General features: G+C 37.0%; 4 protein-coding genes across 5 annotated transcripts; 2 read left to right on the forward strand and 2 right to left on the reverse strand.

Annotated features, from left to right (window-relative positions):
• Positions 1-7,669: 7,669 nt before the first annotated feature.
• LOC121246899 (G-type lectin S-receptor-like serine/threonine-protein kinase SD2-5) lies at positions 7,670-10,811 on the reverse strand. Its single transcript, XM_041145213.1, has 2 exons — positions 10,551-10,811; positions 7,670-10,244 (listed from the first exon to the last, which is right to left on the reverse strand). The coding sequence occupies exon 2, from the start codon at positions 10,195-10,197 to the stop codon at positions 7,735-7,737; it is 2,463 nt and encodes an 820-aa protein (XP_041001147.1). The 5' UTR covers positions 10,198-10,244; positions 10,551-10,811; the 3' UTR covers positions 7,670-7,734.
• Positions 10,812-14,109: 3,298 nt separating this feature from the next.
• On the forward strand, positions 14,110-17,140 carry LOC121246561 (methyl-CpG-binding domain-containing protein 11-like). Its single transcript, XM_041144737.1, has 2 exons — positions 14,110-14,341; positions 15,967-17,140. Exons 1-2 carry the CDS (start codon positions 14,255-14,257, stop codon positions 16,867-16,869), a joined length of 990 nt encoding a protein of 329 aa, XP_041000671.1. The 5' UTR covers positions 14,110-14,254; the 3' UTR covers positions 16,870-17,140.
• A 971-nt stretch (positions 17,141-18,111) lies between these two features.
• On the forward strand, positions 18,112-20,185 carry LOC121246560 (glucan endo-1,3-beta-glucosidase 14-like). 2 transcript variants are annotated; one of them, XM_041144736.1, is made up of 3 exons: positions 18,112-18,220; positions 18,727-19,766; positions 19,879-20,185. In XM_041144736.1, the coding sequence occupies exons 1-3, from the start codon at positions 18,160-18,162 to the stop codon at positions 19,942-19,944; spliced, it is 1,167 nt and encodes a 388-aa protein (XP_041000670.1). In that variant the 5' UTR covers positions 18,112-18,159; the 3' UTR covers positions 19,945-20,185. The 2 variants fall into 2 exon arrangements, with proteins under 2 accessions (XP_041000670.1, XP_041000669.1); XM_041144735.1 differs by having other exon boundaries at positions 18,128-18,220; positions 18,724-19,766.
• A 3,973-nt stretch (positions 20,186-24,158) lies between these two features.
• LOC121247177 (pseudo histidine-containing phosphotransfer protein 6-like) lies at positions 24,159-25,709 on the reverse strand. The gene is made up of 5 exons (XM_041145523.1): positions 25,481-25,709; positions 25,125-25,255; positions 24,853-24,996; positions 24,616-24,688; positions 24,159-24,487 (listed from the first exon to the last, which is right to left on the reverse strand). Exons 1-5 carry the CDS (start codon positions 25,547-25,549, stop codon positions 24,434-24,436), a joined length of 471 nt encoding a protein of 156 aa, XP_041001457.1. The 5' UTR covers positions 25,550-25,709; the 3' UTR covers positions 24,159-24,433.
• Between the last annotated feature and the right edge of the window lie 1,627 nt (positions 25,710-27,336).

Below are 27,336 nucleotides of genomic sequence, written 5' to 3' on the forward strand. Positions count from 1 at the left end.
GAGCTTCGCTCGACACTCGCTCGACACCCAGCTCGAGCGAGTTCAGGCAGAGAGCTTCGCTCGACTCTCGCACAACTGTTGGCTTGAGCGAAGTGCAGAATATCTACGTTCGCTCGACACTCGCTCGACGTTCGCTCGAGCCAATGTTCACAAAAGTGAATTCTCACTTTTCCTATAAATATCAAACGGCGCCTCTCTCATTTGCAAGAGACTTCAGAATTCATTTGGCATTTGTTTTAGTGTTTTCTTGAGAGAGAAGTCTAGAGAGAGTTTTGAGAGATAACTTCCTTGTGAAGTTTTGTTGTATTGATTTGTACTCCATCTCTGTTGATAGTGAAATCTTCGATACCGACCCCACCAGTGGACGTAGGCTCGTTTTGAGTCGAACCACTTAATTCTTGGTGTTCTTTCTGTGTGATTGTCATCAATTTCTTTCATTTAGTTCCGCTACTATACTTCGTGTTAGTCCTAGTTACACTTATCCCCAACAAACTGGTATCAGAGCTTGGCTCAGGATCTGGAGGGATGGCTATGGCTAAGTTCGAAGTGGAGAAATTTGACGGTCAGAACAGTTTCAGTCTATGGCGCATCAAGATGAAGGCTTTACTGCACAACAGGGCTTGTCAAAAGTATTAGAAGTCTCGGTATCTGAAGATTCTCCGGCTCCTTCGAAAGAAGAAGAAGAAAAGGTACACAGTACTATCCTTTTGTCACTATCTGATGGAGTCTTAAGAGAGGTTGCTGATGAGGAGACTGCAACTGGTCTCTGGTCGGCACTTGAGAATCTGTACATGAAGAGATCTCTCACTAACCGGTTGTATTTGAAACAACGGTTATACACTCTCAAAATGAAGGAAGGTACTCTTATTTCTGAACACTTAGATGAATTTAATAAAATCATTATGGATCTGAGGAACATAGATATTAAGCTTGAAGAAGAAGATCAAGCGTTAATTATTTTATGTTCATTACCCACATCTTTTGAGAACTTTGTAAATTCCATGTTGTATGGTAGAAATACAATTTCCTTGGTAGATGTAAAGTCTGCTTTGAATTCTAAGGAGTTGAGGAATAAATTGAGTGTGAAGAACACTAATGAACAAGCTAGTGGCTTGTTTATTAAGGGGTCCTCAAGCAGGGGTAGATCGAATGACAGGGGTTCAGAAAAGAATAAGGGGAAATCCAGGGGCAGTTCACAAACAACGTTTAGTAAGAAAAACGTCAAATGTCATTACTGCCATAAGTTTGGTCACTACAAGAATGAGTGTCCAAAATTGAAAAACAGGGAGGACGACACTAGTTCATCTAATGCCGTTAGTGTTGCTGATGATAGGTCTAACGACCTAGATCTTGTTCTAGCAATAAGCGACTCCAATAGTCGCTTTAGTGACAAGTGGGTCTTGGACTCAGCTTGCACTTTCCATATGTGTCCCAAGAGGGACTGGTTCCCTAACTATGAATCAGTCAACGGAGGTTCTGTTTTGTTAGGGAATGATATGGGTTGTAAAATTGCTGGAATTGGTTCAGTCAGAATCAAGATGTTTGATGGAATTGTCCGGACATTGTCTAATGTTCGACATATTCCAGAGTTGAAAAAGAATCTCATTTCTTTGGGTACTCTTGATTCTCTGGACTACAAGTACACTGGTGAAGGTGGAGCTATCAGAATCAGTAAGGGCTCTATGGTTGTGATGAAAGGAGATAAGACAAATGATCTTTATTTCCTTCAGGGCTCTACAGTGACAGGTGCAGCTGCAGTGTCAGTGTCAGATGATCCAGATTCAGATGTCACTCGTTTGTGGCATATGCGTTTGGGTCATATGAGTGAAAAGGGAATGTCAATTCTGAGTAAGCAGAGTTTGTTATGTAATCAGAAGATAGGAAAACTGGATTTCTGTGAGCACTGTGTGTTTGGCAAACAGTGCAGGGTTCAGTTCTCTACAAGGGTTCACAGAACCAAAAGTTCTGTGGACTACATTCATTCTGATCTTTGGGGCCCATCTTCCGTCCCGTCAAAAGGTGGAGCTCAATACTTGCTTACGTTCATTGATGATTTCTCTCGGAAGGTTTGGGTCTACTTTTTGAAGCAGAAGAGTGATGTATTTGTCAACTTCAAACAGTGGAAAGCTTTGATTGAAAATCAGACGGGCAAGAAAATCAAGCGACTTCGCACTGACAATGGTATGGAATTCTGCGGAGGTGAGTTTGATGAATTCTGCAGAAATGAGAGTATTGCCAGACATCGTACAGTTAGACATACTCCACAGCAAAACGGGGTAGCTGAACGGATGAACAGGACCCTCTTGGAGAGAGCTCGCAGCATGCTTTCTAATGCAGGCTTGGCTAAGGATTTCTGGGCCGAAGCAATCAACACGGCCTGTTACTTGGTCAATCGCTCTCCAGCCACAGCGATTGGTTTGAAGACTCCGAATGAGGTATGGTCTGATACTCCTACTGATTATTCAAATTTGAAAATTTTTGGTTGTCCTGCATATTTCCATGTTAATGATGGAAAACTTGAGCCAAGGGCAAAGAAGGGCATATTCATTGGGTATGCCAGTGGGGCGAAGGGATTCAGATTGTGGTGTACTGATCCTAAATCACTCAAGTTTGTAATCAGTAGGGATGTCACTTTTGATGAAAAGTCCATGCTTAGTCCGAGGAAGGAGAATTCTGAGTTTACAGGACAAGAACAGGATGTTAGAAAGCAGGTGGAGTTTCAGGTGGAAGCATCACAAGGGCTGCCCAACGACGCCCAAGATCATGCTTTTGAAGATGAGCATGATTCTGATTCAAGTAGCGGCGCACAAGGTGAGCAAGACTACAGTATAGCGACTGGTAGACAGAGGAGGCAGATTAGACCACCTCAGAGGTATGCTCATGCAGATATGGTTATGTATGCTCTTACTACGGCAGAGAATATTGTTGGTCAGAACCTTCCAGTTATTCAGAAGCTGTCAAGAGCGTAGAATCTGCACAGTGGTGCGCAGCTATGACTGAAGAGATTGAGTCTCTTCACAAAAACCAAACATGGGATTTGGTTCTGTTGCCAAAGAAGGTAAAGACTGTTGGCTGCAAATGGGTTTTCAAAAGAAAAGAGGGAATCCAGGGTGATACAGATGCAAGGTACAAGGCACGCTTAGTTGCTAAGGGCTTCAGTCAGAGAGAAGGCATCGACTTCACTGAAGTCTTCTCTCTAGTGGTGAAACACAGTTCGATCAGATTACGACTAGCTTTAGTAGCATTGTATGACTTAGAGCTACAGCAACTCGATGTTAAAACAGCGTTCTTACATGGTGAACTTGAAGAAACCATTTACATGCATCAGCCAGAGGGATTCATTGTTGAAAACAAGGAAGATCATGTGTGCAGATTGAAGAAGTCTTTATATGGTTTGAAGTAGTCGCCAAGGCAATGGTATAAGCGGTTTGATTCCTTTATGATTGATCATGGTTATTTGAGAAGTAACTATGATAGTTGTGTTTATCATAAGAAATTATCTGATAAGTCTTTCATTTATTTGCTATTATATGTTGATGATATGCTTATTGCTGCTAGAAGCATATTTGACATAGGTTTGTTAAAAACCCAACTCAGAAATGAGTTTGAAATGAAAGACTTAGGTGCTGCAAAGAAGATTTTGGAAATGGAAATCTTCAGAGATAGGAAAGCTGGAAAGTTGTACTTGTCCTAGGGAAAGTACATTGAGAAAGTGCTTCAGAGATTTGGGATGTTTGATTCCAAACCAGTAAGTACACCACTTGCTACGCACTTTAAGCTTTCAGCTTGCCTATCTCCTCAGACAACTAAAGAGGAACAGTTCATGGCTAGTGTTCCTTATTCAAGTGCAGTTGGCAGTATCATGTATGCAATGGTTTGCACCCGCCCAGACATTTCACAGGCAGTGAGCGTAGTTAGCAGGTATATGGCTAACCCAGGTAAGACTCATTGGCAGGCTGTGAAATGGATACTCAGGTATCTGAGGGGAACCCTGAACTTTGGGTTAATATTTGATAGAGATGTTGATCTCAGTTCCAAAGTTACTGGTTTTGTTGATTCAGATTATGCTGGAGACTTAGATAAAAGAAGATCATTGACAGGTTATGTTTTCACTCTGTGTGGGTCAGCTATCAGTTGGAAAGCAACACTGCAATCCACTGTTGCTTTATCAACTACCGAGGCAGAGTACATGGCAGCAGCAGAGGCTGTTAAGGAGGCCATTTGGTTGAAAGGCTTGGTCAATGATTTGGGTTTACAACAAGATAGGATCTCAGTATTCTGTGACAGTCAGAGTGCAATACATTTGACCAAAAATCAAATGTATCATGAAAGAACGAAGCACATTGATGTCAGGTACCATTTTCTCAGAGAGATTGTTATAGAGGGTGCTATACAGATTCTGAAGATTGCTACTACAGAGAATCCAGCAGATATGATGACTAAGCCAGTTGCAGTATACAAGTTCAAACTTTGTTTGGACTTGATTGGTGTTCGCATTTTGTAATTCCCGTAAGGGATTTGGTGGTAGGGATTGGTTTTGTGGTCGGAGGTTTTTTGTGTTTTGGCAGAGTTCAAGCCAAGGTGGAGATTTGTTATGAGGTGGCTTGAATTCTGATTGAACAGTGCAAGTGTCGTAGGTTCGCTCGAGCGGAGGTTCACTCAGCTCGAGCGAAGTCAGACAGAGAGCTTTGCTCGACATTCAGCTCGAGCGAATTCAGACAGAGAGCTTCGCTCGACATTCGCTCGACATTCAGCTCGAGCGAATTCAGACAGAGAGCTTCGCTCAAGTATCGCTCGACATTCAGCTCGAGCAATATCCAAGTCAGAGAGCTTCGCTCGACACCCAGCTCGAGCGAGTTCAGGCAGAGAGCTTCGCTCGACTCTCGCACAACTGTTGGCTTGAGCGAAGTGCAGAATATCTACGTTCGCTCGACACTCGCTCGACGTTCGCTCGAGCCAATGTTCACAAAAGTGAATTCTCACTTTTCCTATAAATATCAAACGGCGCCTCTCTCATTTGCAAGAGACTTCAGAATTCATTTGGCATTTGTTTTAGTGTTTTCTTGAGAGAGAAGTCTAGAGAGAGTTTTGAGAGATAACTTCATTGTGAAGTTTTGTTGTATTGATTTGTACTCCATCTCTGTTGATAGTGAAATCTTCGATACCGACCCCACCAGTGGACGTAGGCTCGTTTTGAGTCGAACCACTTAATTCTTGGTGTTCTTTCTGTGTGATTGTCATCAATTTCTTTCTTTTAGTTCCGCTACTATACTTCGTGTTAGTCCTAGTTACACTTATCCCCAACAAATTTATTTTTAAATAAGTAAATATAAGAGTAATAATAAATTTTACATTTTTTAAAAAGAAATATGCAACTTGTACAATCTATAATTATATGCCATTTGTAATAAAAGAAAACGGGTAAATGGGAGCAAATGGAAAATTGTGCCCACAACAAAATCAACTTTGGCAATAACGCAAACATTTGATTATCATTAATTTGTTAATGTGGGTATGGAACCTGCATGCACCATACTAAATATTTAGCTAATTATAGACAAGCTCCAGCTCCAGCCCCAGCTCGTAATTTGATAAACAATGCACACAATTTTGACTTTCTTGTGAATGTGCATCAACCATCGTACTCTATACATTCACTCCTTAATGCGAATAAATTCGAAATGCGAATATATATATGTTTAATGTAGAATTAATTCTTAGAAAAAATATATTTATCATCTATTTTTTCATTATCTTTTTATCATCTCATGATGTGACATTAGATGATAGATTCATAAATAAAATATAATAAATAATCTCTAATCATCTAATGCTACGTCATGAGATAATGAGTAGCATTACTATAATTCTTAAATGTAGACGATGTAATTATAATCTGACCATTTCATTGAGTTCGTTTTTTCATAGATTATAGTAGTAGTACTACTACCTCCTCTCCATGCGTTAGATTCTCCGAGAAAAGAACTCCAAGTAATTAAGCAAGCTGTACGTCCTAGAATATTGTTGCATGCATGCCACTATTGTTGAGAGCTTAGTTGTAATATTGTTGGCATTTTTATATTCAATCTATAGCAATACTAAACACTATACATAGAAAATTAGAAACGTTTTCAAAAAGTTGGGCCATGAAGAGAAGTGTATATATTTATATAAACTATCACACCAATAATATTAATGTTAAGAGAAATGATATTTAAGACTTGTACACTCATTTTGAAATAAGTGGATAATTTGGAATTTATATAAAAAAAAATTATTATTTTAATAATAAACCCATATTTAAAAAAAAATACACAAATCTTGCACAGTTAAAAATTATATTACTGTTAGGATAACGAGCTTTCAACTGCAAACTCTCACGTATGTTAATTTTTTAAGGTATACAAAAGCTCTTGCATGCACCCTTTTTCCAGATCAAGTGGGCATTTCTATGTATTTTGCACCTTCTTTTGCAAACATTCAATTCGTGCGTACTGTCCATGAAGATCAAAGAATTACCTACCACTTTTCGTACAAAGAAAACCTAAGGAAATATCTAAAGATATGATCCGAAGAATGGAAGAGTTATTCAGAGGTTTCAATTCGAAACCGTGTATCTTCTTTCCGCAGTACCCTTCTTTAATGAAGAGTGACGTTCACGTCGCTAGCTAGCTACAATCGGCTTCGGAGAAACTTAAGATGTGATTTGTATCCTAAGTTGAGATCGGTGAAACTTAAGCGTGATTTAGATAGTGAATTGAGATGAGATGAGAATAAAATATTATTAGAATATTATTTATTATTATTATTATTATTATTGTTGTTGTTGTTGTTTTAGAATTTAAAAAAGTTAAATTATTTATTATATTTTGTGTAAAAATTTAAAAAAATTATAATGATGAGATAAAATGAAACAAAACATTTTTTTGTATCCAAATGAGACTTAAAATATGAGAAGTTGAGAACACAAGAAAGATCATGGATAGAAAAGAGTGATTAGGGTTTTCGACCTTAATAGTTTATATATATATATATATATATATATAATATCTTTCGCTAAATATTCTATCGGTTCCGTTTGAATGCTGAAATAAGTTCAGATATTTGAGTTGATAGGTAAATATTAATATTTTGTGAGACCTATTGATATATATTTGAATGTAAATAAGTTAAAAGATGTGTTTAAATGTATAAACTATGAAGTAGATTGAAATAGATTTAACTTTTTTATAGGAAATTAAAAAAATAGTAAGTCCTATTAATAATTTATTTGAGATGTGTCGAGGTGAGTTTGTATTCCAAACAAACAAGACATGTTAAGAATCCCCAACATTAAATACTTTGATGGTTCTGAAGCTCTTGTTTAGGTATGGCTAGAGGAATGCTCACGGGTATGAGGGGATGGTCAAGCTTCTCCTAAGGCAACAAATACTAGGCATGGCAATGTGGCATGGCCATTCATATTGATATCATCTCAGCAGAGAGAATTTGTAGGGCATATAATGGAAACAAGATGAAAGGTTAAGGCCGCTCCGTTTGGATTGAGAGATGATATGAGATGATTTGTGAATAGTAATGAGATCTATGAGTTGAAATTTATGAATAGTAGCGAGAAGATCAATCTCTCAATCCAAACCGGCTCTAAAACAAAACTTATCACTCTTCTAAGTGCAAAGAAGCCATTTTTAGATTTCTATTAGAAAAAATAAAGAATGGAAAATAAAAGAGCTTTCGTTATCTTGGGCCTGATAACCGAACATCTGACATGGCTAACTCACTGTTCGAATCGATCAGTCCTGATGAAGTAGCCTCGTCACTGCTCCATTTGAGGAAGCTTGAGTGAGAACTAACTTGGGAGGAGATTGGAGGCAAAGGCACAGTACAAAGGCCTTCAAGCATTTGGACTACTTTAGTCATCGGTGGCCTCAAATGCATTTCCTCCTGTATGCACCACAATGCCACTTTGATTGCTGTGGAAACCCTTTCATCCTGGTCATCAATCTCCAGCTTAGAATCAAAGATTTCTTTCAGTTTTCCTTCTTCTAACATCTTGGAGGCATAAGTGGGAAAATAGGCTTTCTCCGAACAATATCCTGTATTATAATTCTTCCTCCCACCAATGATCTCAAGCAAGACCATGCCATAGCTGTAAACATCACTCTTCTCGGATATGGCATAGTTTGTGATCCATTCAGGTGCAAGGTAACCTCTTGTACCCCTTAGCGTTGTGTAAACATGGCTCTGTTCCCGGTTCATTAGCTTGGCCAAACCAAAGTCAGATACTTTCGCAGTGTAATTGTCATCGAGAAGAACATTTTCAGGTTTTATATCGCAATGCACAATCTTCACTTCACACTCCTCGTGGAGATAAGCTAATCCCTTTGCAGTACCCACTGCAATGTTGAATCTCGTATCCCAATCCAACAAGGGATTACCTTCATTGTTCTCAAAGATCCATTTATCTAAGGATCCATTACCCATGTATTCGTAGACAAGAAGCCGGTGAGAGCCCTCAGCACAGAATCCTCTGAGCTTCACCAGATGGACATGATGGATACTCCCTATAATTGAGACTTCAGCTCTAAATTCTTTCTTCCCCTGCCCAATGCCCTCCAATTTTTTCACTGCCAAGCGGGTACCATCTGGCAGCACACCAAGGTAGACTGAGCCAAACCCGCCTGCACCAACCTTTGTGGTGAAGTTCTTGGTTGCTCGACTCAAATCACTGTAAGTGAAACGAATGGGTGCCCCGGAAAGACTATCCAAGAAATTGTCATCTTCCAGGTTGTCTTGAGGATGTTCCAGCAATCCCTTCTTTTTGCGGTGATACCAGTATCCTACATAAAGTAGACCAAGAATAGCAAATGTGGTTGCAACAACGATTACTATGACTGATAAAATGTGCTTCCTTTCCTCTCTACTTGCAGGACTCGGTCCACCATTGCCACGACCAGGGACCTTCATGTATGAAATATAACCAGGAGAAACTTCACCAGAGCGTTGCAAACTCCCTATCTGTTCAAAAAGAAAGCATCTCCCAGAAGTTCTTTCAAAGAACAGCACAAGGCAAGAGCAGCTTGTAAGGCAAGCTTCTTGGCATGCATTTAAATTGGATTTCAGAAGGGGTTGAACAAATCCAAGTGCAAAATAAGTAAGCTTCTCACCAATGTATAAAAGCTCCACTGAACTTTTGGAGCTATTACAGGTCGAGACAGTCTGAGGTTTGCATTGAAATTCGGACTTGAGAAGCGAAGGGCACTGGCACCAGTTGTCAAAATAGCACACATAATAGGGATCACAAGGCTCTGGAATACTGCAGCGATTTTCAGGTATCTTAGTTGCCTCGGGAGTGACACTCTTTCCCTTGTGAAGGTTATAGAATGACATTGAGCCATCAGAGCCTAAAACAGCAGTCCACAAGGCATTGGTACCATTATTATCAGAGAAGACAAGTTGCCAAAGCAAAACCCCATTTTGATCATAGAAGTTCCATGAATTGAACGCCAGAGAGACAGAATGGACACCACTGGTGCTGGTGACATTGTTATTGTTTTTCCGGCTATCGTTTGTTATGGACCAATATAGTTGTGGAGTTTCATAACCGGCATACAAGACCATATCACCTGACTTGATTTCAAGATAATGAGACAAGTTATTGTGGTTGGGAAAGCTTTTAAGTTTCATTCCTTCCTGGAACACCTGTCCAGGTAAAAGGGTATCAGTGGGATGGCTAAAACTCTGCCAAAGAATACTTCCATTCCCGGCAACCAATACCAAGTTTCCTGAGTCCTGCAATTCCATGGCTCTAACCTTTACCCCTGTTGTGTTTGTAGACCAAACCACACGGTCCCCCTTTTTCAAAAACACATTCCCATTTTCGTTGAAGACAAACTTGTCAAAATTGTTAACCAGTAAGCCTCTATTAGCAGTCCAAATTACTTTGGAACTACCCAGGTGAATGATTACTAGCAAAAACAATTCGACATCCAGGGCAGTGTAAAAGCCCAAAGCGAATGCCGAATTGCTGGATGACAGAAATAGCCCATTATTTTCTTCCCATTGGCTATGAGATGCTTGGAATCCAGGATGAATCTGACCAACATGTAGATTGCTGGCGGCGGAGTTCTCAAACACAAGGAGGAAACAGAGACACAAGGTTATGAATTGGGAAAAACCCATAAATTTCTGGAACTGCATCAATCCTCTGAGTGTGGCTAAATCAAGCCAAAATTTCTGTCCAAAATCTGATATCCATAACAAGAAATCAGTGCAGCCTAGAGTTTAAAAGAAAGTTTGAAAGCAACGAAAAGAAAAAAAGAAACTGATACGCACGCTATTTCTTCGAGTTCGCCTATAAAAGCCCCCCATCAAATGCGATTGCAAAAGGAGAAAAATTTATACCCAGTTTAAAGAATAGAATCATACATTATTTTTTGATATGTAGAATAGAATTATACATTCAAAAGACCTAAAATATAAAGATGTAGATGAGGAGAAAAATTTAAAATCTCCGCAGACGGACATGAAAAAAGTGTATAGAAATGACTGACCTCAGTCTGTTGCAGAAATCTGAGCTTCTCAACTTGTGAAAGATGGAATGAGATGACTAGATGAGTGAGCTTCTTTTAAATCTGCAAACTAGAGATCGAGAGGGAGGGACTGGCAGCTATGGAAATCGTCGAGACAAGTCTGCAACTTGAATGCTTTCAACTACCTTGTTGATTTTTTTAGTGGTGGTTGCAATCCAATTTGCAACCTTGTCAGGGTGTCTTTGACTGTTTGCTTGAGAAAGTGATGCATTCCTTGTAATTTCTGCAATTGATTGTTATTCAGCTCTCACTGCCACACATTTTATTTTTTTTAACACATATAAAAAAGAAAGTGTGTAGTATACAGATGATTAGTTAAATTTTTTTAAATTAAATTGTATTCGTCTACCTATCCTCTCTCCATTGGTTAGGAAAATTATTTTATTTTATTTTATTATTATAATTTTTTAAATTTTTATATAAAATATAATAAATAATTTAATTTTTTTAAATTTTAAAATAAAAATAATATTAAAATATAATATTATAATAATATTTTATTTAAATTTTAACTTTTATTTAAAATTATCTCATCTCATTTCATTATTTAAATCGTGCCTAAACATTAATGATGGCGCTGTATTTTCTCCTCCACTTTTATTTTATTTGCTCTTTTTTTTGTACCTAATTATTGAGTAATATTAAAGGTACCATAAAAAGATTTATTACATATATTTCATAAACTAACGTATTGTAAAGTAGAAGTCTAATTAAAAAGTAAGCCAAATTAATATTTATTATAACAATGATTAATTTAAATTGCCGTAATTATCATATCTATCCTTTTTATAATTATAAAATATTTAATTAAATAAAATAAATTGTAAAATCATGAGATTATTTAAAATATTAATAAAAAGATATAAATTTAATTATTTATATTATATTTTTAACGTGACAACGGAATTAAAATCGGTAGAAAGTAGAAACGCAAACGCAAACGCAAACGCAAACCCAAACAGAGATGTTTGTGTCTTTTTACATTGTTGACTTGGGGACTAAAAATGTCGCAGTCTTGGATGGTTTTTCTCCTGCTAAGAGAGAGAAAAGTTTCAAAACACGTGAATTAGCTGCAAGAGTCAATTTTGCACAACCAATCAAATAATCTTGTCGCTTACTTGGAATCGTTTTTTCCTGATAAGCTGCTGTCTTCGTATTTTTGATGGTGATGCTGTTGATCAATGGCAATAAACTGTATTAGTTTATGGTTTTTTAACCAAAATATACATAATATATACGTTTTAATTAGGAAAAGATGCAAATATATGAAGGCATCATGCAGATGTCACGATCACACTCATTGCTACGCATGCATCCACACTTCTGCAAGCAACTAATTAATGTTGTGTTATATATGTGAAATTGTGAGATCAATTGTGACTGAAATCAACTAATCTTGATAACCCAATTGGTATTTTCTCATCTTTAATAAGGTGAATATTTGATTCTTCAACTTATTATATACGATTATTTTGTAAAGAAGATTAGAATTCGTCTTTCGTTTGGCCAAAAACAATGAAGTAAAATATATACAAAATCAATTATTTTAAATTGAGAATGACTACGACTAGAAAGATATTTCATAAAAGTAAATATATAAATTTTATAATAAAAATATATTTACAATCTAACGTACCACATCAAGACACATCAGTTTATAAATTTATTTTTATAAAATTTAATTGTGTCTAAAACTCAAACCCCGCCGTCAAGAAAAAATGGAAATCATTAAGAGGATTAGGTCGGAGAAAGGGGCACGTTGGTTGAAACACCTTGAACCATTGTTTCCACCTTTATGAAAGCAAATATAAAAAGGTGATCCCACTACATAAATAATCCATATGGATTAATTGCTATTAGAATATTTGTAATTAATCATACCGACCCACATTATATAGAAAGTCACTTGAATTATTTGCTAGCTTTTTTGTCATTTTTGGTTGACTGATCTCTTTTAAGAAAAACCCCAACTGCTTCCATTATATATATATATATATATATATATATATATATTCCTACTTGAAAATATATATGTACACGTACACGTAACCTCACATGAGTGTACCTAATTGACGTTGGTTTTGATCTAATTAACATGATAATTAGAATGATCACAGAAAAATTACTTATAAGTTTGATCTTCATCTTCTTTCTAATTTTTCCTTTTTCAATAATTTCTTTTGGATTTCTTCTCTAAGACTGGCACTTTAGAACTACATAAATAGATATATGTTATTTAAATAAATAAATATATATATATATATATAAATATTTGAAAAGAATTTCAATTAAAAGAATGAAAAATATTCTAATAGAAATATGAGATTGAGGCTGCGTTTAAATGTTAAATTGAATTGAGTTGAGTTGAGTTGAATTGTGATGATAAAATATTGTTTGAATATTATTTTTTAATATTATTATTATTTTAAAATTTAAAAAAATTAAATTATTTATTATATTTTTTGTTAAGATTTAAAAAAATTATAATGATGAATTAAGATGAATTGAAATGAATTTAAAATTTAAACTCATTTTGAGAGAATGTTGTGGTGGGCCCATCGTGCCATTTGGTAATCCTTGGTAGTCCGGCCCAAGTTCAGAGCCCAACATGGCTCCGCTGAGTTGTCAATTTTTGACATCACACGGTACCATCACAGTTCAGACTTCAGAGCCCAAGTTTTTTGGTACCGATGTTTATGAAAGAATGAGGGGGTTAAAAATGTAAATAAGAAAGAGTAATTCTACGAATAAATTATTATTTATTTTCACACTTTATATTTATAATTTTTTTTTATAGAATATGTGATATTTTTTATAAGATCTAAAATATATGATAGTAGACAGTGACTAATAAAAAAAATCTCGATTGTTCGGTCGGAACCCAACGGTCCCAGCCCGCTTGTTCCAATTCTGTTAAGATTAGAGAATGCGTTATCCCAAACCTTTCGCGTAAATGGGACAGGTGACCCTCATTCTCCACGTGAGCCGGCAGCGCCTTCAACGGAGGTCCACATTTTAAATTTCCCACATTTGTTTATTATATATATATATATATATTCTATTTTCTTGATTGAATCAAAGTAGGATTTATATTTATTATTTTAATTTGAACTTTCCATTGAATTGGGCCATTTTGAGTGCCACGTAAATGAAAAAGATTAAACTGACTGTAACGAATAAATAAATAATTAGATCAATTAAAAAAGAAATGATAAATAATGAACTTGGTAATCAGTTTCAAATGTGTGATTTATTTGAATATAAATTAAATTAAATAATATAATATAAAAAGATATAAAATTGACGTTGCTAATTTAAAATAAATTTCTGTAAAATATAAACTCCATATAAATAAATGTATATGTATGTTGAATATTAATTTTGAGCAGGAAGAAATAGCATTTAAAAAAAAAAAAAGAGAGAGAGAGAGAGAGAGACGGTTAAATAATAGAGGAGGCAAAAGTCAGCTTTTAAGTAGGTAGCCAATAACCTACTACTTCGTTCCTGGTGGTCACGTTATCACGCCTTCTTCCACTACGTGACAATCGATTTATGTATCTAACACACTCCCAACGGTTTTCCCGACCCTGATCTCTCTCACCGCACGCACGCACGCTCCGTTGCAGGTTAGTTGGGTTTGGCTTTGCTTTGTTTTGCAGGTGAAAATGGAGAAGGAAGCACAAGTTAGAGCTGGAGCGCAAGATGATATTCTTTCGGTGGAGCTCCCAGCCCCTCCTTCTTGGAAGAAATTGGTCTCTCTCTCTCTCTGTCTCTCTCTTACCGGAATAAATTCTTCGACTTTGTTTTTGTAGTTTTCAGCTTTCTCTTCCAGCTCCTCCTTGGAAGAAATTAGTATTTTTCTCTATCCCCAGAATATATTCTTGTACTTTGCTGTCGTAGATTTCAGCTTTCTCGAAATTTCTGTTCTATTATGCTCGTAGGTAAAATTTGGTATCTGGTTTTTTCTTGTTTTGTGTCAGTGTTCTGTATTATTATGTGGTGGAATATGGTTGATAATATAGCTTTCTTTTCTTTTTGTCTCCTTCGGCTAGGGATTGTGCTTGAATTTTGTGTCGGGGGAGTGATTTTGTGTTTAGGGTTTTCTTCTCCTTTTCTTTTCGTAGCAATGCATAAATGTTTGCTCCTTTCACCAGCTCACTAATAATTTATTCGGTTACTAATTTTACAATAAACTATTTTGCACTCTTAAAAATTGGTTTGAGAGGAGAAGATGATAGTTGAAAATTCATGCCAAAGTTTTGTTCCCTTGACAAAGAGGTTTCTTGGTTTGTAGAATTTCTGCCTCTGTCCTCTAGAAATTGCATTAACTATGATGTGCCTGGCTTTGTTTTCCGAGTGTCGCACCCTTTTGGCCAAGCGATGTCTTTCTTGGCCTAATCCTTGTACTTTTTTGGCTTAAAGCCTTTGTGAACTCTACTGCTTTTGTTTTTAATGACACTTGTGTTTCTATGTAGTAATTAAGCCTTGAGGGGATTTTTTTTTTACCACCTTTGCGAGGAAAAGTGAAACTTGAATTTGGTTAGTAGTTGCTGTTTGGAACGATTGGCTGTGGTATACTTCTTATAATGCAGTAATTGGTGTACAAACATCAAATTTGTTCTCTTTAAATAACTTAAAATATGAAGATCGAGAGTTTTGTGGACCCCTCTACCACCGTCACTGTATTGAGTGCCACATGCATAACGAGATACATACACCCAACCCTGTTAATTTATCATTGACTAGTCATTCCCTTCATAAGGATTGGGTTTCTTTTCTTTTCTTTTTGTTTATGATTGCTCTGGTATTTGCTTCATTAACTTTTTACCTTTTTTCATTTCAGTGAATGATTTAGTCAATCTAGCCATGTGTTATAGTTGTAAGTCTTACTAATTATGTCATTTGACTATCGGTATTAAATATTCAATTCCTTGTTCCAATTCTTTTTTTGCCTAGTATTCAAAACTGAATGTTCACTGTCCCTTCATTATTTAGTCAATCTAGGATGTTTGTTGAAATATTTAGTTGAGGTTTGGCAAAATGGGCAGTTGGTTTATAATTCATTTGAGTGGGAATTCAAAAGAATTAGCTTTTCCATTTCTTGTACACTAATAACTTTGTCTTTATCCACATGTATTGTTGTCTGATCCAATCAATTCATGAAGGGACTGGTTGGTATGTTAGAACCATTCTGATTTATTTGATTAAGATGTTTGATTTAAGTAGTTAGTACTGATGGGCTTTCTTTCAAGATGCTTTTGAATTTAATCATACTATGCCATATTTATGATGGGGAACATTCAGGCATGATTAGGTCAGAATTCTTATTGTGTGGCACTTTGACTTACGTAAACCCCTGTTTTCATTGTTCCTTCAGTTCTTCCCCAAGAAAGGAGGTACACCAAGGAAGAATGAGATTGTGTTCATTGCTCCTACTGGAGAGGAGATCAATAACAAAAAACAACTGGAGCAGTACCTAAAATCACACACTGGTAATCCTGCAATATCAGAGTTTGATTGGGGTACTGGTGAGACCCCTAGGAGATCTGCAAGAATCAGTGAAAAGGTCAAGGCAACTCCACCATCAGAGGGTGAGTCCCCGAGGAAACGTGGCCGAAAATCATTGGGGATAAAGAAGGACAGCAAAGAAGTGGAAGCTGCTCCTGAAGAAACTGAAGGTACAAAGGGAATTCGTATGCAAGATTTGGGGGTAGATGAGAAAGAAGATGCAGAAGCTGGGAAGGAGAAAGATGTTTCCAAGGAAACTTCAGTCGAGGATGGAGATAAAATACAAAAAGAGAATGGAGATAAACTCCAAACTGATGCTGAGGAAGGCAAGGATGGGCATGCTTCTGCCCAAGCTCCCAGTGTGGATAAAACCCAAGCTGAGGCTAATGTTAAACAGCAAGATGTTGCAGCAATAGCAGCCAATGTAAACTTTACTGGAGAAACTGTGGCTACTGAGGCAACTAAAAATACTAAAAATGAGATGGAAAACGATGTGGAGAAAGCAAATGGTACAAGTGACAAGAAACAGGATGATAACACAGATACTGTGACTGTAGAAGCGAATGGGGGAGCAAAGCAAGATAATCCCCATGGAATCGAATCTGCATCCAAGGTAGAGATCAAAGAGAACCAAGCTTTGTCTGAGAACAATGTGGAGGCCGAGGAGAAAGCGAAGGAAAATGATGGGGAGGTGATCGAAAATGGTAAGGTTAACCAAGTGGGGCCTGCTGATGCGCCCCAACGACCATCTCCCTCCCCAGTGAACTGCTGAATGTACCGTACTGCCTGCCTTAGCAATTAGCCCTTATGTTAACATCCCTTCCACCTTTTCATTTTTGTCTTTGTAACTTGGGGATTCCTCAGATGACTGTAATTTAAGTGTTGGTGATGCTAGAATTAATTGAATGTAGGGGAATGAAGCTTTAGACGATAGAATAGGGTTTAGATTCTGCAGCTTTTGTTACAATCTGGAGGAACCCAAGACTGTAGACTGTAAGACATGTTCCGTGACTTCATGGTTAGTGATTTATATTTTACTTGCTCGGGCTGCCTGTTTTCTCCTCTGATAAGATGGCCCCGTTACTTGTGTGTGTGGGTGGGATTCACTCTGCACTACGTCTGATCAGGTTGAACAGAACGTTAATAACACAAGAATGAACATAGACCAGATGGAACGGGGCGGAGACTATTGTGACAGAAAAACGTTAGTGTTGTCGTCTGACACAAACTCTGTCTCTCACAAGGATAAGGTCAATTGAACGTTGGTCTTAGACAGATGTTTTCAATAACTTATGCGAAGGATAACAAAATTCCAGAACTGTTCGAGAACTTGCGATTGTTTGATTTGAACTCACGTAGCACATTAAAATTTCGATTTGAGCTTACAAATTTTAGGTGGAATGGTGTTTCTATAACACGATTTCAGATGCACTACCAAACAGGAAACGATAATTGAAATCAAGTTTTCTTTTTTGGGGGTTGAACAGGGAACACCAACACTCCACAAAGTCGTAAACCCCCAGATCACATGAGACGCCTCTGTTTCCATCTGCTAACCCAAAAGGTTCCACCACCTCCCAAGTTTCAAATTACACCTTTTTAGCCACGAAAGGTATATTAACTATCCCTCCAAAACCTTAACAGAGATAAGAGAGGAAGACTCTGATCAGTATACACCATAGACCCAGATGGAAACAAAAACTGGAACTGGTAAAAGGCACACTTTAAGAGGGAGATTAAAAAGTGAGAGTAAAGGAAGAATCTATTCTAAGCCCCCTTCGAGAATTACCACATACATACATACATATATATATATATATATATATTCATCATCTATAGGCTAAGGCTAAGAATCTTCTTCCTCTTGTTTTCTTTCTTCACATTTGGAATCTTGAGCCTACGGCATGCCTGAAGGAAAAGCATTGCATCATCCACAGCATCGTTTATGGCGTCGTTTCCGTTGACGTTACCGTTTTTGGATTACAAATTACTGCAGCGTACTCAATTCCCTTCTATAAATGGAATCCTCATTCATTGTTAATATGCCCACCAACACAAAACCATGGCGTTCTCTCCTTTCTGGCTTTCGTTTTTTCTCGTCTTCTCTATCGCAACTATCAATGGTACGTATCATTCTGTCTCAGCTTTCAGCTTTATGGTGAATACTATGACTTGTTTGAATTGCGTAGTATGACCACTAAGCTATAGGCTGAATTCTCTTGTTTTTTCATTTCCCTTGAGCATAGGTAGAACTCTATAATTTGATTAGGTCTGCTATGGTTAATTAACTCAATGAAGAGTATTTAACATGTTTGAATAGTCATTGATTTTTTTATTTTTTTATTTTTAAAAATAGGGTTCTTTATGCCCATCAATGTGACGATGATTATTATTATCTCGCCTTAAGTTGAATTTTGAAAAAACAATCATATAAATTATTTCCCTTTTTTTGGGCATGCGGGATTAATTAGGGGATTCGAACCCCACATATGTCATAAAGATCCCATATTTGAGACTGGTATAAATTAAAAAAAAAAAAAAAAAAAAAAAATCTAAACTTTCTTCTCTTATCATGGCAATCAATCATTGGCTAATGGCACTATATATGTATGTATCTTCTGTTCAGCAGCTTTGACAGCACAAGCATTCACGGGGACGTATGGAATAAACTATGGCAGAATAGCAGACAACTTACCTTCACCGGAAAATGTGGTGACACTTCTCAAAGCTGCAAAGATTAAAAACATAAGAATTTATGACGCTAATCATGAAGTCCTCACAGCCTTCAACGGATCTGGTATAGAGATAGTGGTTGGACTCGGCGGCGACTTTCTGACAGAGATGAGTGTAAACGAGGATCGTGCGATGAGTTGGATAAAAGAAAATGTGCAGCCTTTCCTTCCTGGTACTTCTATACGTGGAATTGCAGTCGGGAATGAGATCTTAGCGAATAAAGATCGTCAAGATCTCTGGGAGGTGTTGCTGCCTGCAGCGAAAAATGTTTACAATGCCCTTGATAGGTTGGACTTGACCAAGGTTGTTCAAGTACAAAGCCCACATTCACAGGGTGTGTTTGCTAATTCCTTCCCTCCATCTTCGTGTATTTTCAAGGAAGATATTGTTCCATACATGAAGCCACTTCTGCAGTTCTTCTCGCAGATTGGTTCTCCATTTTTCATAAATGCGTATCCATTCCTGGCATATATGAGTGATCCTGAGCATATTGACCTCAAATATGCTCTCTTCCAATCAAATCGTGGAATTTATGATGCAAAGACTAAGTTACATTATGATAACATGTTCGATGCCCAGATTGATGCGGCTTATGCTGCTTTAGAAAAGGCTGGGTTTGGCAAGATGGAGATCATAGTTTCTGAAACTGGTTGGCCTTCTCGTGGAGATGAGAGTGAAGCAGGTGCCTCAGAGAAAAATGCAAGAACTTACAACAGTAATTTGCGCAAACGGCTAGCCAAAAAGAAGGGGACCCCATATAGGCGAAAGATTCCGGTGAAGGCTTATGTTTTTGCTTTATTCAATGAGAATTTGAAACCTGGAGGAACTTCCGAGAGGAACTTTGGATTGTTTAAAGCAGATGGAAGCATTGCATATGATATTGGATTCACTGGGCTAAAGCCTTCTTCAGCAGCATCGTCTCTGCTCTCTTTCATGGTATGGAATATTCCTAGCTAGCTACTTCCTACATTCTAATTTCATGTTGGTAGGTTTAGTTTCTAAGCTTAATTCCTAGCTATATTTCATTTTCTAATATTTCGGCTTTCAGGGAATTGGATCATCATACATGCTGGTTTTTGCAAGCTGTGCTGCAATTCTGCTACTGATTTTTTGACATCATAATTAATTAATTGCTTCAAAAATCATACCGATTGCTTGATCTGTTCGATGCTTGCTAGCTTGCAGCTTTATCAGCTCAGTGAAGGAATTGGGTTCAGGTTCCTTGAATTCATACCGATTGTTAATGTAACATGATCGATCCCTGGCCTCCTCGTATAGCCACTAATTTATCTTGTACAGACACTCATTCATGGAACAGTAATATATAAGAATTGAAGATTTTTTTTTTACCACAATACATACTACATAGTCTTTGTCCTTTTTTATCGACCAGTACTACCCGTCCCCTTTACATATGCATGAGAATGGTTTGGCCGGCGGCTAAATAATTTCGTTACAGATTAAGAACGGGCCGTACGTTCTACTTTGCTGCATGTAGATGACTGCTAACTCATTTTGATTTTTTTAAAATATTTTTTAAACATTTAAAATAAAATACATAAATTTGCTAGTAATTATAATTTTTTTAATTATTTAAAAATAAAAAATAGAATAGAATATACTAATATTCAAATCCAGGAAGCACTCTAGCATTTTCTATTAAAAACAAAAACTAAATTCTACTTGCAAATTGGTTTAGAGGATGCATTTTCCTTACAGATAATATAACAGAACTTAATTTATAAAAAAAAAAAATTTAAAAATCAAATTTTTTACAAATCAAATTCTACGGTATCAATAATATGCATGTAAAATGGAGGTTGCACTTAATTCCCGATTGCAAGTAGAAGTACTATTATTTAAAATTCATCTAATTCCAATGAGTTCATTTTACAACTAGAAAACAGAAATGTCAGCCAAAGTTAATAATTCAGGAGATGTTTGGAAACAATTTCCATCTTATTTTATTTTATTTTATTTTATCAAATATTATTTAAATACAAACAATTTCAAAATAATCATATTACAAAGTAACTTTGTAAGGCGTAAAGAGTACAGAGAGTCCCAAGAAGGTCAGAGTACTCTTGTATCTTTGGACGCGCGTTGTTGGAAATTTAATTGTAAGACAGTGGAAAGAGAAATAATATTTGAAGTAGTTGAGTTTGTAAGTGTTTTGAAAAAAAATAAATAAATATGGAATTCACATGAAAAAAAAAAAAGTTTTAATTTTTTAATAATGAATCTCACACTTTTTCAAAACGATTGTATAACGTTTGTATACTCAACAACTGTATGTAACATTACTCTCACACTATCACTCTATTTGCAATCACTCTCCCAAACCACCAAAAAAATTGCAATAGACCCCTAATCTCCTCAAAAAGATGAAATTACCCTAAAAAAGAATCAAAAAGGACAAAATAATCCTAGTAAATTATATACCATAAAGCTTTCAACAAAAATCACAATTAATAGAGTATTCATGTCAAGCACTGATCAAGATAGATCAGAACCACACCGTTCCGTGTTTTCATACGAGTTAAATGAATTTTGTTTTTCCAGTACCAATTAAATTAATTAATTGCCAGTCACGCCCTCACGTTGAATTGATATGTTTGGTGGTCCAAAAAGAAAAGTAGAACAGTTCCACGTATAACCTAGCTAATTCTGTCTTCCCACTTTGGACTTGGTCTCAAATGGAAGATCATTGTCTCAATCGGGAGCCATGTCGTCGTGTCTTCCCATCTTCACCGTCAAGGCCGCGCCTAATCTGTCCAAATATTCCCACCAATATTTGTGAGTCATTTTATATATATATATATACATATATATATATATATACACACACACACACATAATAGGGAACGCCCAAGGTGCACGCATTAGCACCGGGTACACATGACATAATGATTTAAATAAAATAAAAGTGAAAAAGTCAGTAACTTATTTGTTTGGAAAAAGAAAATATAAAGTTAAAGAAAAAAAATTTAAAAAAATCTAAACTTCAGTAAAGTATTTAACCGCGGTAAAACATGATCTTTTATTAAATTTTATAAGGGAATTACACGTCAAATGATCAACGGTATTAAGGACCTTTTGGTAAAACAAGATCATTTATTAAATTCTACATGAGAGCTACACGTCAAATGACCAAGAGTTTTAAAGGCCTTTTGGTAAAACAGAATTTAACGAAAAAATAAAAAAAATTAACGAAAAAATAACAAAAGTTACTATTCATAATTAGATAGTCAATTATTATAATAGAGTATATATATATATATATTCACTACTGTCATTAAAGGCATACTGCATACACATTACGGACAGATGCCAGCCAGGTACTGAGATCGTGATTAATTCGTGTCTGCACAAAGCATAGAAATATAGATATTGCAATTGTGGGAGAGAGAGAGAGATCAGAATGGTGAAGTTTACAAGTGTCGTGTTTGTTTTCGGTGTTGTTGCTGCGGTGCTTGTACAATGCGCGGCTGCACAGACGGTACACGTTGTGGGAGATAGCTTGGGCTGGACAGTTCCACGAGGTGGTGCCTCTGATATGAGAGCTGGGCTGCCAGTAAGAAGTTCGTTGTTGGTGATATTCTAAGTAAGATTCCCATTTCTACTCGTTAAAAAGTACTGGATTGTTTAAACTAGTCTCAAATTTTTTTTTTCAATAGCTTGCATCACACTTGTACATGATCTTAATTAAGGGTGGATAAATCATTTTTCTTTTTCAGTATAATATGTGACATCCATTAATATTATAATGCAAGTTGAAGACCGTCTAATTATCTGCATGGCTGAGATTTTGTTTTTCCTGACAATACCTTCTTTATGATCTTTTGCCTCATGAACTCCATGATGAAAACTTGATTATATCAAGTAGCTAGTGAATAACATGCACTTCTATGCCTCATCATCCTCCTCCGTCATAAATGTATATGGTATTATATCCTAGCCATTTTCAGCATTCAACTTCACCATAGGCACAGGGGCGCATGATGTCCTTCGAGTACCAAAAGAATCTTACGACTCTTGTAGCGCTTCAAACTCCATTGGCGGCATCATCACCACTGGTCCGATCAACAAAACTCTCTCCAACACTGGAAATCATTACTATATCTGCACCATCAGCCAGCACTGTCAGCTCGGCCAGAAGTTAACCATTACTGTCTCGAGCTTGATCTCTTGGTGCTGCCCCACCTACAACCAGTACTCCGCCTCCGCCCACCACGTCGTCCCCTCCATCAGGCACCCCTGCTGATTGCACGCCAACTCCAGCATCGTCTCCCACATCATCTGGTCCTATGGCAAACGGATACTTTCCTAATCATATTGCATTTGTCGCATGAAGATTCTTCATCATCTGGTGTTCTTGCCAGTTTCTTGGTCGCATTATTGTCCAATATTGTCATGGGTTTTCTTTTTCAAGGAAGAAGTGGGGATCCAGTGTGTGTGTGTGTATATATATATATATATATATAGTTGATTATACTAAATTTGTAAGCGAGTTATGGTTTCCCTTGTGCTGTGCAAAAAACTCGAGTGATCACTCAACGTATTGAGCTTAACTAAAGTACTATTATGAGCTATACATCTAACCCATTTTTAGAAAACACAAAATATGTAATGAAATGGTAGCGCATATTTTGAAATTATTCTTAACATAATAATCCTAAAGATTTTCATACTACTCCAATGGGAAATTAATTATCATAACTACTTTAAACAAAATGTAAAAGTTATAATAACATCAGAATTGGGATGGACCATTGGGTAGGCCATCACAATTAAATAAACCTTCACTCCAGGTTTCAACTTTCAATTGACACTTTGTTATCCATTAATTTGGAGCTTATGGGGGTGCACAGTTGGAGTACTGCTCCTCCCCATTATTATTCTTGAAATATTAGGCAATGAGATCAGGTACTACTCATGTCTGCAGTCTCTATGTATCCTATATCTCCTTTTTACAGTCCGTCAGTATTATAAATATAATTTTAAGGTGTTCAAGTTTTGTATTTTTTTTCTCTTTTGTCACTTTTTAAAGACAGTGCGCTAGACCTAATTTTTTTAAAACGAGTGCCACGAACTTGCTCACCATAACACTAATGCCAAGACCTAATTTCTCATATATTTGACCGCAATTAGCAATAAGTACTAAGCAGTACTTACTCTTAAGTTTAGTGGTCTTGAATGGTTTATATTGGACATTAGGAAAAGCCAGTTACTCCATGGGTACCACGATCGAGCATATATAAAGACTTTGAGATAACTTGACATCGGAAACAGAAATTAATAAGTAATAGAATTCATTTGCATTGAATGCTACGGTAACGCCCATGCATTATTTAAAACGAAGAGCTAGTAGTACTCAACAATATTAGATCATACAGGTGAGCAGTTGGCGGTGGCATAAAGGCTCGATCTCAAACTTCTCGTTTTCCTTTTACAAGTACATGCTACGTTGTTAATTTGGAGAGGTTAGCTTGGTTTTTAGCGATAGCCGCTAGCAAATTAAGAACCTGAAACATTAAGCTGCAGGTGTCTGGCACTCAAATACCTCGCCCCCCGGTTATCATAATATCATGGCTAGCTCGCTTTTAGTTTTGCATTGGGTACCTAACTCCAGCTGCCAAAACTCGTTGCTGTTCTATCTGCATCATATCATTAGATTTTTGTCTTTAATGAATGAGGTATCATGGAGAAAGATCGAAAGTAGTACTGCATGCAGAAAGTAATTAAAAAGAAAAAAAAAAAGTTTGTGCAGATCAGATGATCATACATGAAACAGTTCGTGCAATTTATTTTTGAGGTAGCAATACTCGTGCTCTAGCAGCTCCAAAGCTCCCAAACACCTGAAGACCAAAGATGCCAGATGATAAAATAGCTAAAAAGGCAATGCTTTGTCGTTTACTCATTCTCACTAGAGAGAGAGAGAGAGAGGCCGGAGACATGTTGAAAAAGTGAAAGGTGTGGAAGGCTGGAAGCACGAGTATAGAGGAGGAAAGGTCGCACCCACCCGGCACGGTTATTCTGTTCAGAAGCGGCGCGAAAGGCAACGCAAACGTTTCTGACTCGCTTGGCACCTATGCTCGAGCTGCTTCCCATAAACTGATTCAAATGGATTCCCATTTTCTTGTAGTCCGAGAACTCCCTCTCCATCCTGTCCCATCACGTACAAAAGATAAATAACCAAATTAACACCATCATTCAAACCCATAAAAATTAACGTAAAATTTCAAATACAGGTCACCAAAATTAAGGTTTTTTGAGAGAGAGAGAGAGACTCACAACAATCCTCTGAGGTTTTTTAAGAGCTTCTCCGACTCATGAAAATAGATGTTAACAACCTCGTAGACAAAGTTTGGGGAGCTCTCATCTTGAAGCTGCTGAAGCTGCACGAATTGCTCGTCCAGTACACCCTAAACAACAAAACCAAAATCAGTACTGAATCCAACTTCCAAGATAAAAAAAAGTATTGTGAATACGAGGGTAGCTAGCTAGTAAAGAAAAACCAACAACAGACTTTTAACAACATGCATGTTAATCGGCAAAAACAGTGTTAATGGAGATTTCTGTAGCAACACTAGCTTTGAATAATAATATCAAACAAAACGACTCCTCCAAGAAATAAGAAAGCTGATTACCTGGTGGAAGAGTAGAGCGAGCAAACGATTCATGTCGGCCCGCAACGGATCGGCACCCAACCCAAGCATCCACAGAGGAAGACCCGTTTTGGCTGACCTAAAAAAAACAGCAAAAAAAAAAGAACTAAAAAGAGAAATGGGTTTCAGGCCCCAAACTATATAAAGATTTGATCTCTCCTTTCCTTGATCAGTTGCTTCGTAGTTTTAAGGTTTTGTACGTGTAATTTAGGATGAGAAACAAGCTGGCCGGATGTCACAACTATTTAAAGCCAAGCAGTGGCTTGGGACCCCAGTACTGTTCCAACAGTCCTACACGGTGTTACTAAAGACTGCATTTTTTTCACGCACCAAAAGTTTCGGCACTTCTGACGTGGTAATTTATTAGTAATGTAGTCATAGGTATCCGTCCGTCAGTCCAGAATTATTAAAATCGTAATGGCCTGTAATCGTGACAAATTTAATTTAAATTTTGGACTGTACCAAAAAGGCCATTGGCCTCTAGATCTTAATTTGATCATGTTTAATTTGTGGGATAGATGGGGACCGATTATTAATTTCGTCGTAAAAATAATTTTTTATTATAAATATATTTTTTTTTTTCATTTAGATAGTTATAATTAGGGGTGTTCAGGAATCGCCAGAACCGGCCGTGAACCGATCAGACTGACTGTCGGAGCACGAAACTGGCCGGAACCGGCAAAGAACTAGCCGATGGTCGAGAGGAATTGAGAGAAAACCAATATCGGAGGTTCAGCGCCGATTTGAACCCCTGGGTGATCTATTTATAATTTTTTTTGAATATATGTATCTAAAACAGTGTCGTTTCACTTAAATGAGTGAAATATCATCGTTTTAGAGCCTGAAAATTTAAAAAAAAAATATAATAGAACGGCATCGTTTGGCTTACAACGCCATTTCAAAATGAATTAATAACGCCCCACCCCCCCTCTTCTTTCTCGCGTCGTCTTCTTCCTATATCCTTTCTATTATTTGTTTGTCATAATCATTTAATGCGATGTGACTTTTGGAATGGCTTCATTAATGCGGCATGGAATCCGGGTAGTGGTGTCATTAATGCGGCGTGGCTTCCTAACTCACTTTATCTTGAGGGTGTTCCCTGTTAAGCCTCTTCATGCCTGCTGTCAAGAGATCAAGGATTCTCCATATTTTTCGCCTACCTACCTGTGCAGATTCCAGAGGGCAGGATGTCATCGAGATGGTGTCAAGGTAGCGAGTCTCATCTGTCCCGACCGTCCGCTTTCTCTGTGCATGGATTGCTTTAAGGGTGGGTTTGGCTAATGGGCCGAGTACTCTACAGAGACTCACTGACTCCTTTGGAGGAGGGTTGTTGGCCCTAATTAGGCTTGGCCAGGCTCTCTGATTTACTTCTCTAATGATCTATTGTGGACTTACTTTAAGGGCTAATAGGGGAAAAAAAACCCCTTACAAGTTACTATTAATTTCATGTTTCAAGTTAATGCATGACTCCATATATAGAATAGCATTTGGTATTCTTTAATTAGCTAGCAAAGCTTAGCCCTGAAGGCTGAATATGCATGAGATTCCTCGAGCTTAATTTATTTGAAAATGGGAAGCTAAGAGAAAGTACAAAAGCATGCATGCTCTCTCTCTGCATTGACGTAAGCAGAATGTCGGAAAAGGAACTAGAATAATAGTTACTTTGTTTTAATTTAGGAAGAACTTTTGAATTAGGCGATCATACCCATGTAAGAAAAGAAAACAGCTTCCATTTTGAATTAATTACGTACCCTAGCCTGCAAGTGAACCAGACATTGAACTTCATAATCATGGTCATGCTTGCTTTTTAGCTCCCTCCCGTGCATGCTTGCTGAAAA

This window comes from Juglans microcarpa x Juglans regia, chromosome 1S (assembly GCF_004785595.1).
Source record: "Juglans microcarpa x Juglans regia isolate MS1-56 chromosome 1S, Jm3101_v1.0, whole genome shotgun sequence".
NCBI lineage: Eukaryota > Viridiplantae > Streptophyta > Magnoliopsida > Fagales > Juglandaceae > Juglans > Juglans microcarpa x Juglans regia.

Excerpts from the sequence above, each read along its gene's own strand:
- LOC121246899 (XM_041145213.1), bottom strand. The coding sequence starts at position 10,197 with ATGCAGTTCCAGAAATTTATGGGTTTTTCCCAATTCATAACCTTGTGT.
- LOC121247177 (XM_041145523.1), bottom strand. The coding sequence starts at position 25,549 with ATGCTTGGGTTGGGTGCCGATCCGTTGCGGGCCGACATGAATCGTTTG. Across the intron at positions 25,256-25,480 it reads TCGCTCTACTCTTCCACCAG|GGTGTACTGGACGAGCAATT; the intron begins GTAATCAGCTTT and ends TTTGTTGTTTAG. Across the intron at positions 24,689-24,852 it reads GAACAGAATAACCGTGCCGG|GTGTTTGGGAGCTTTGGAGC; the intron begins GTGGGTGCGACC and ends TTTGGTCTTCAG.
- LOC121246561 (XM_041144737.1), top strand. The coding sequence starts at position 14,255 with ATGGAGAAGGAAGCACAAGTTAGAGCTGGAGCGCAAGATGATATTCTT. Across the intron at positions 14,342-15,966 it reads CTCCTTCTTGGAAGAAATTG|TTCTTCCCCAAGAAAGGAGG; the intron begins GTCTCTCTCTCT and ends TTGTTCCTTCAG.
- LOC121246560 (XM_041144735.1), top strand. The coding sequence starts at position 18,160 with ATGGCGTTCTCTCCTTTCTGGCTTTCGTTTTTTCTCGTCTTCTCTATC. Across the intron at positions 18,221-18,723 it reads CTCTATCGCAACTATCAATG|CAGCTTTGACAGCACAAGCA; the intron begins GTACGTATCATT and ends TCTTCTGTTCAG. Across the intron at positions 19,767-19,878 it reads CGTCTCTGCTCTCTTTCATG|GGAATTGGATCATCATACAT; the intron begins GTATGGAATATT and ends TTCGGCTTTCAG.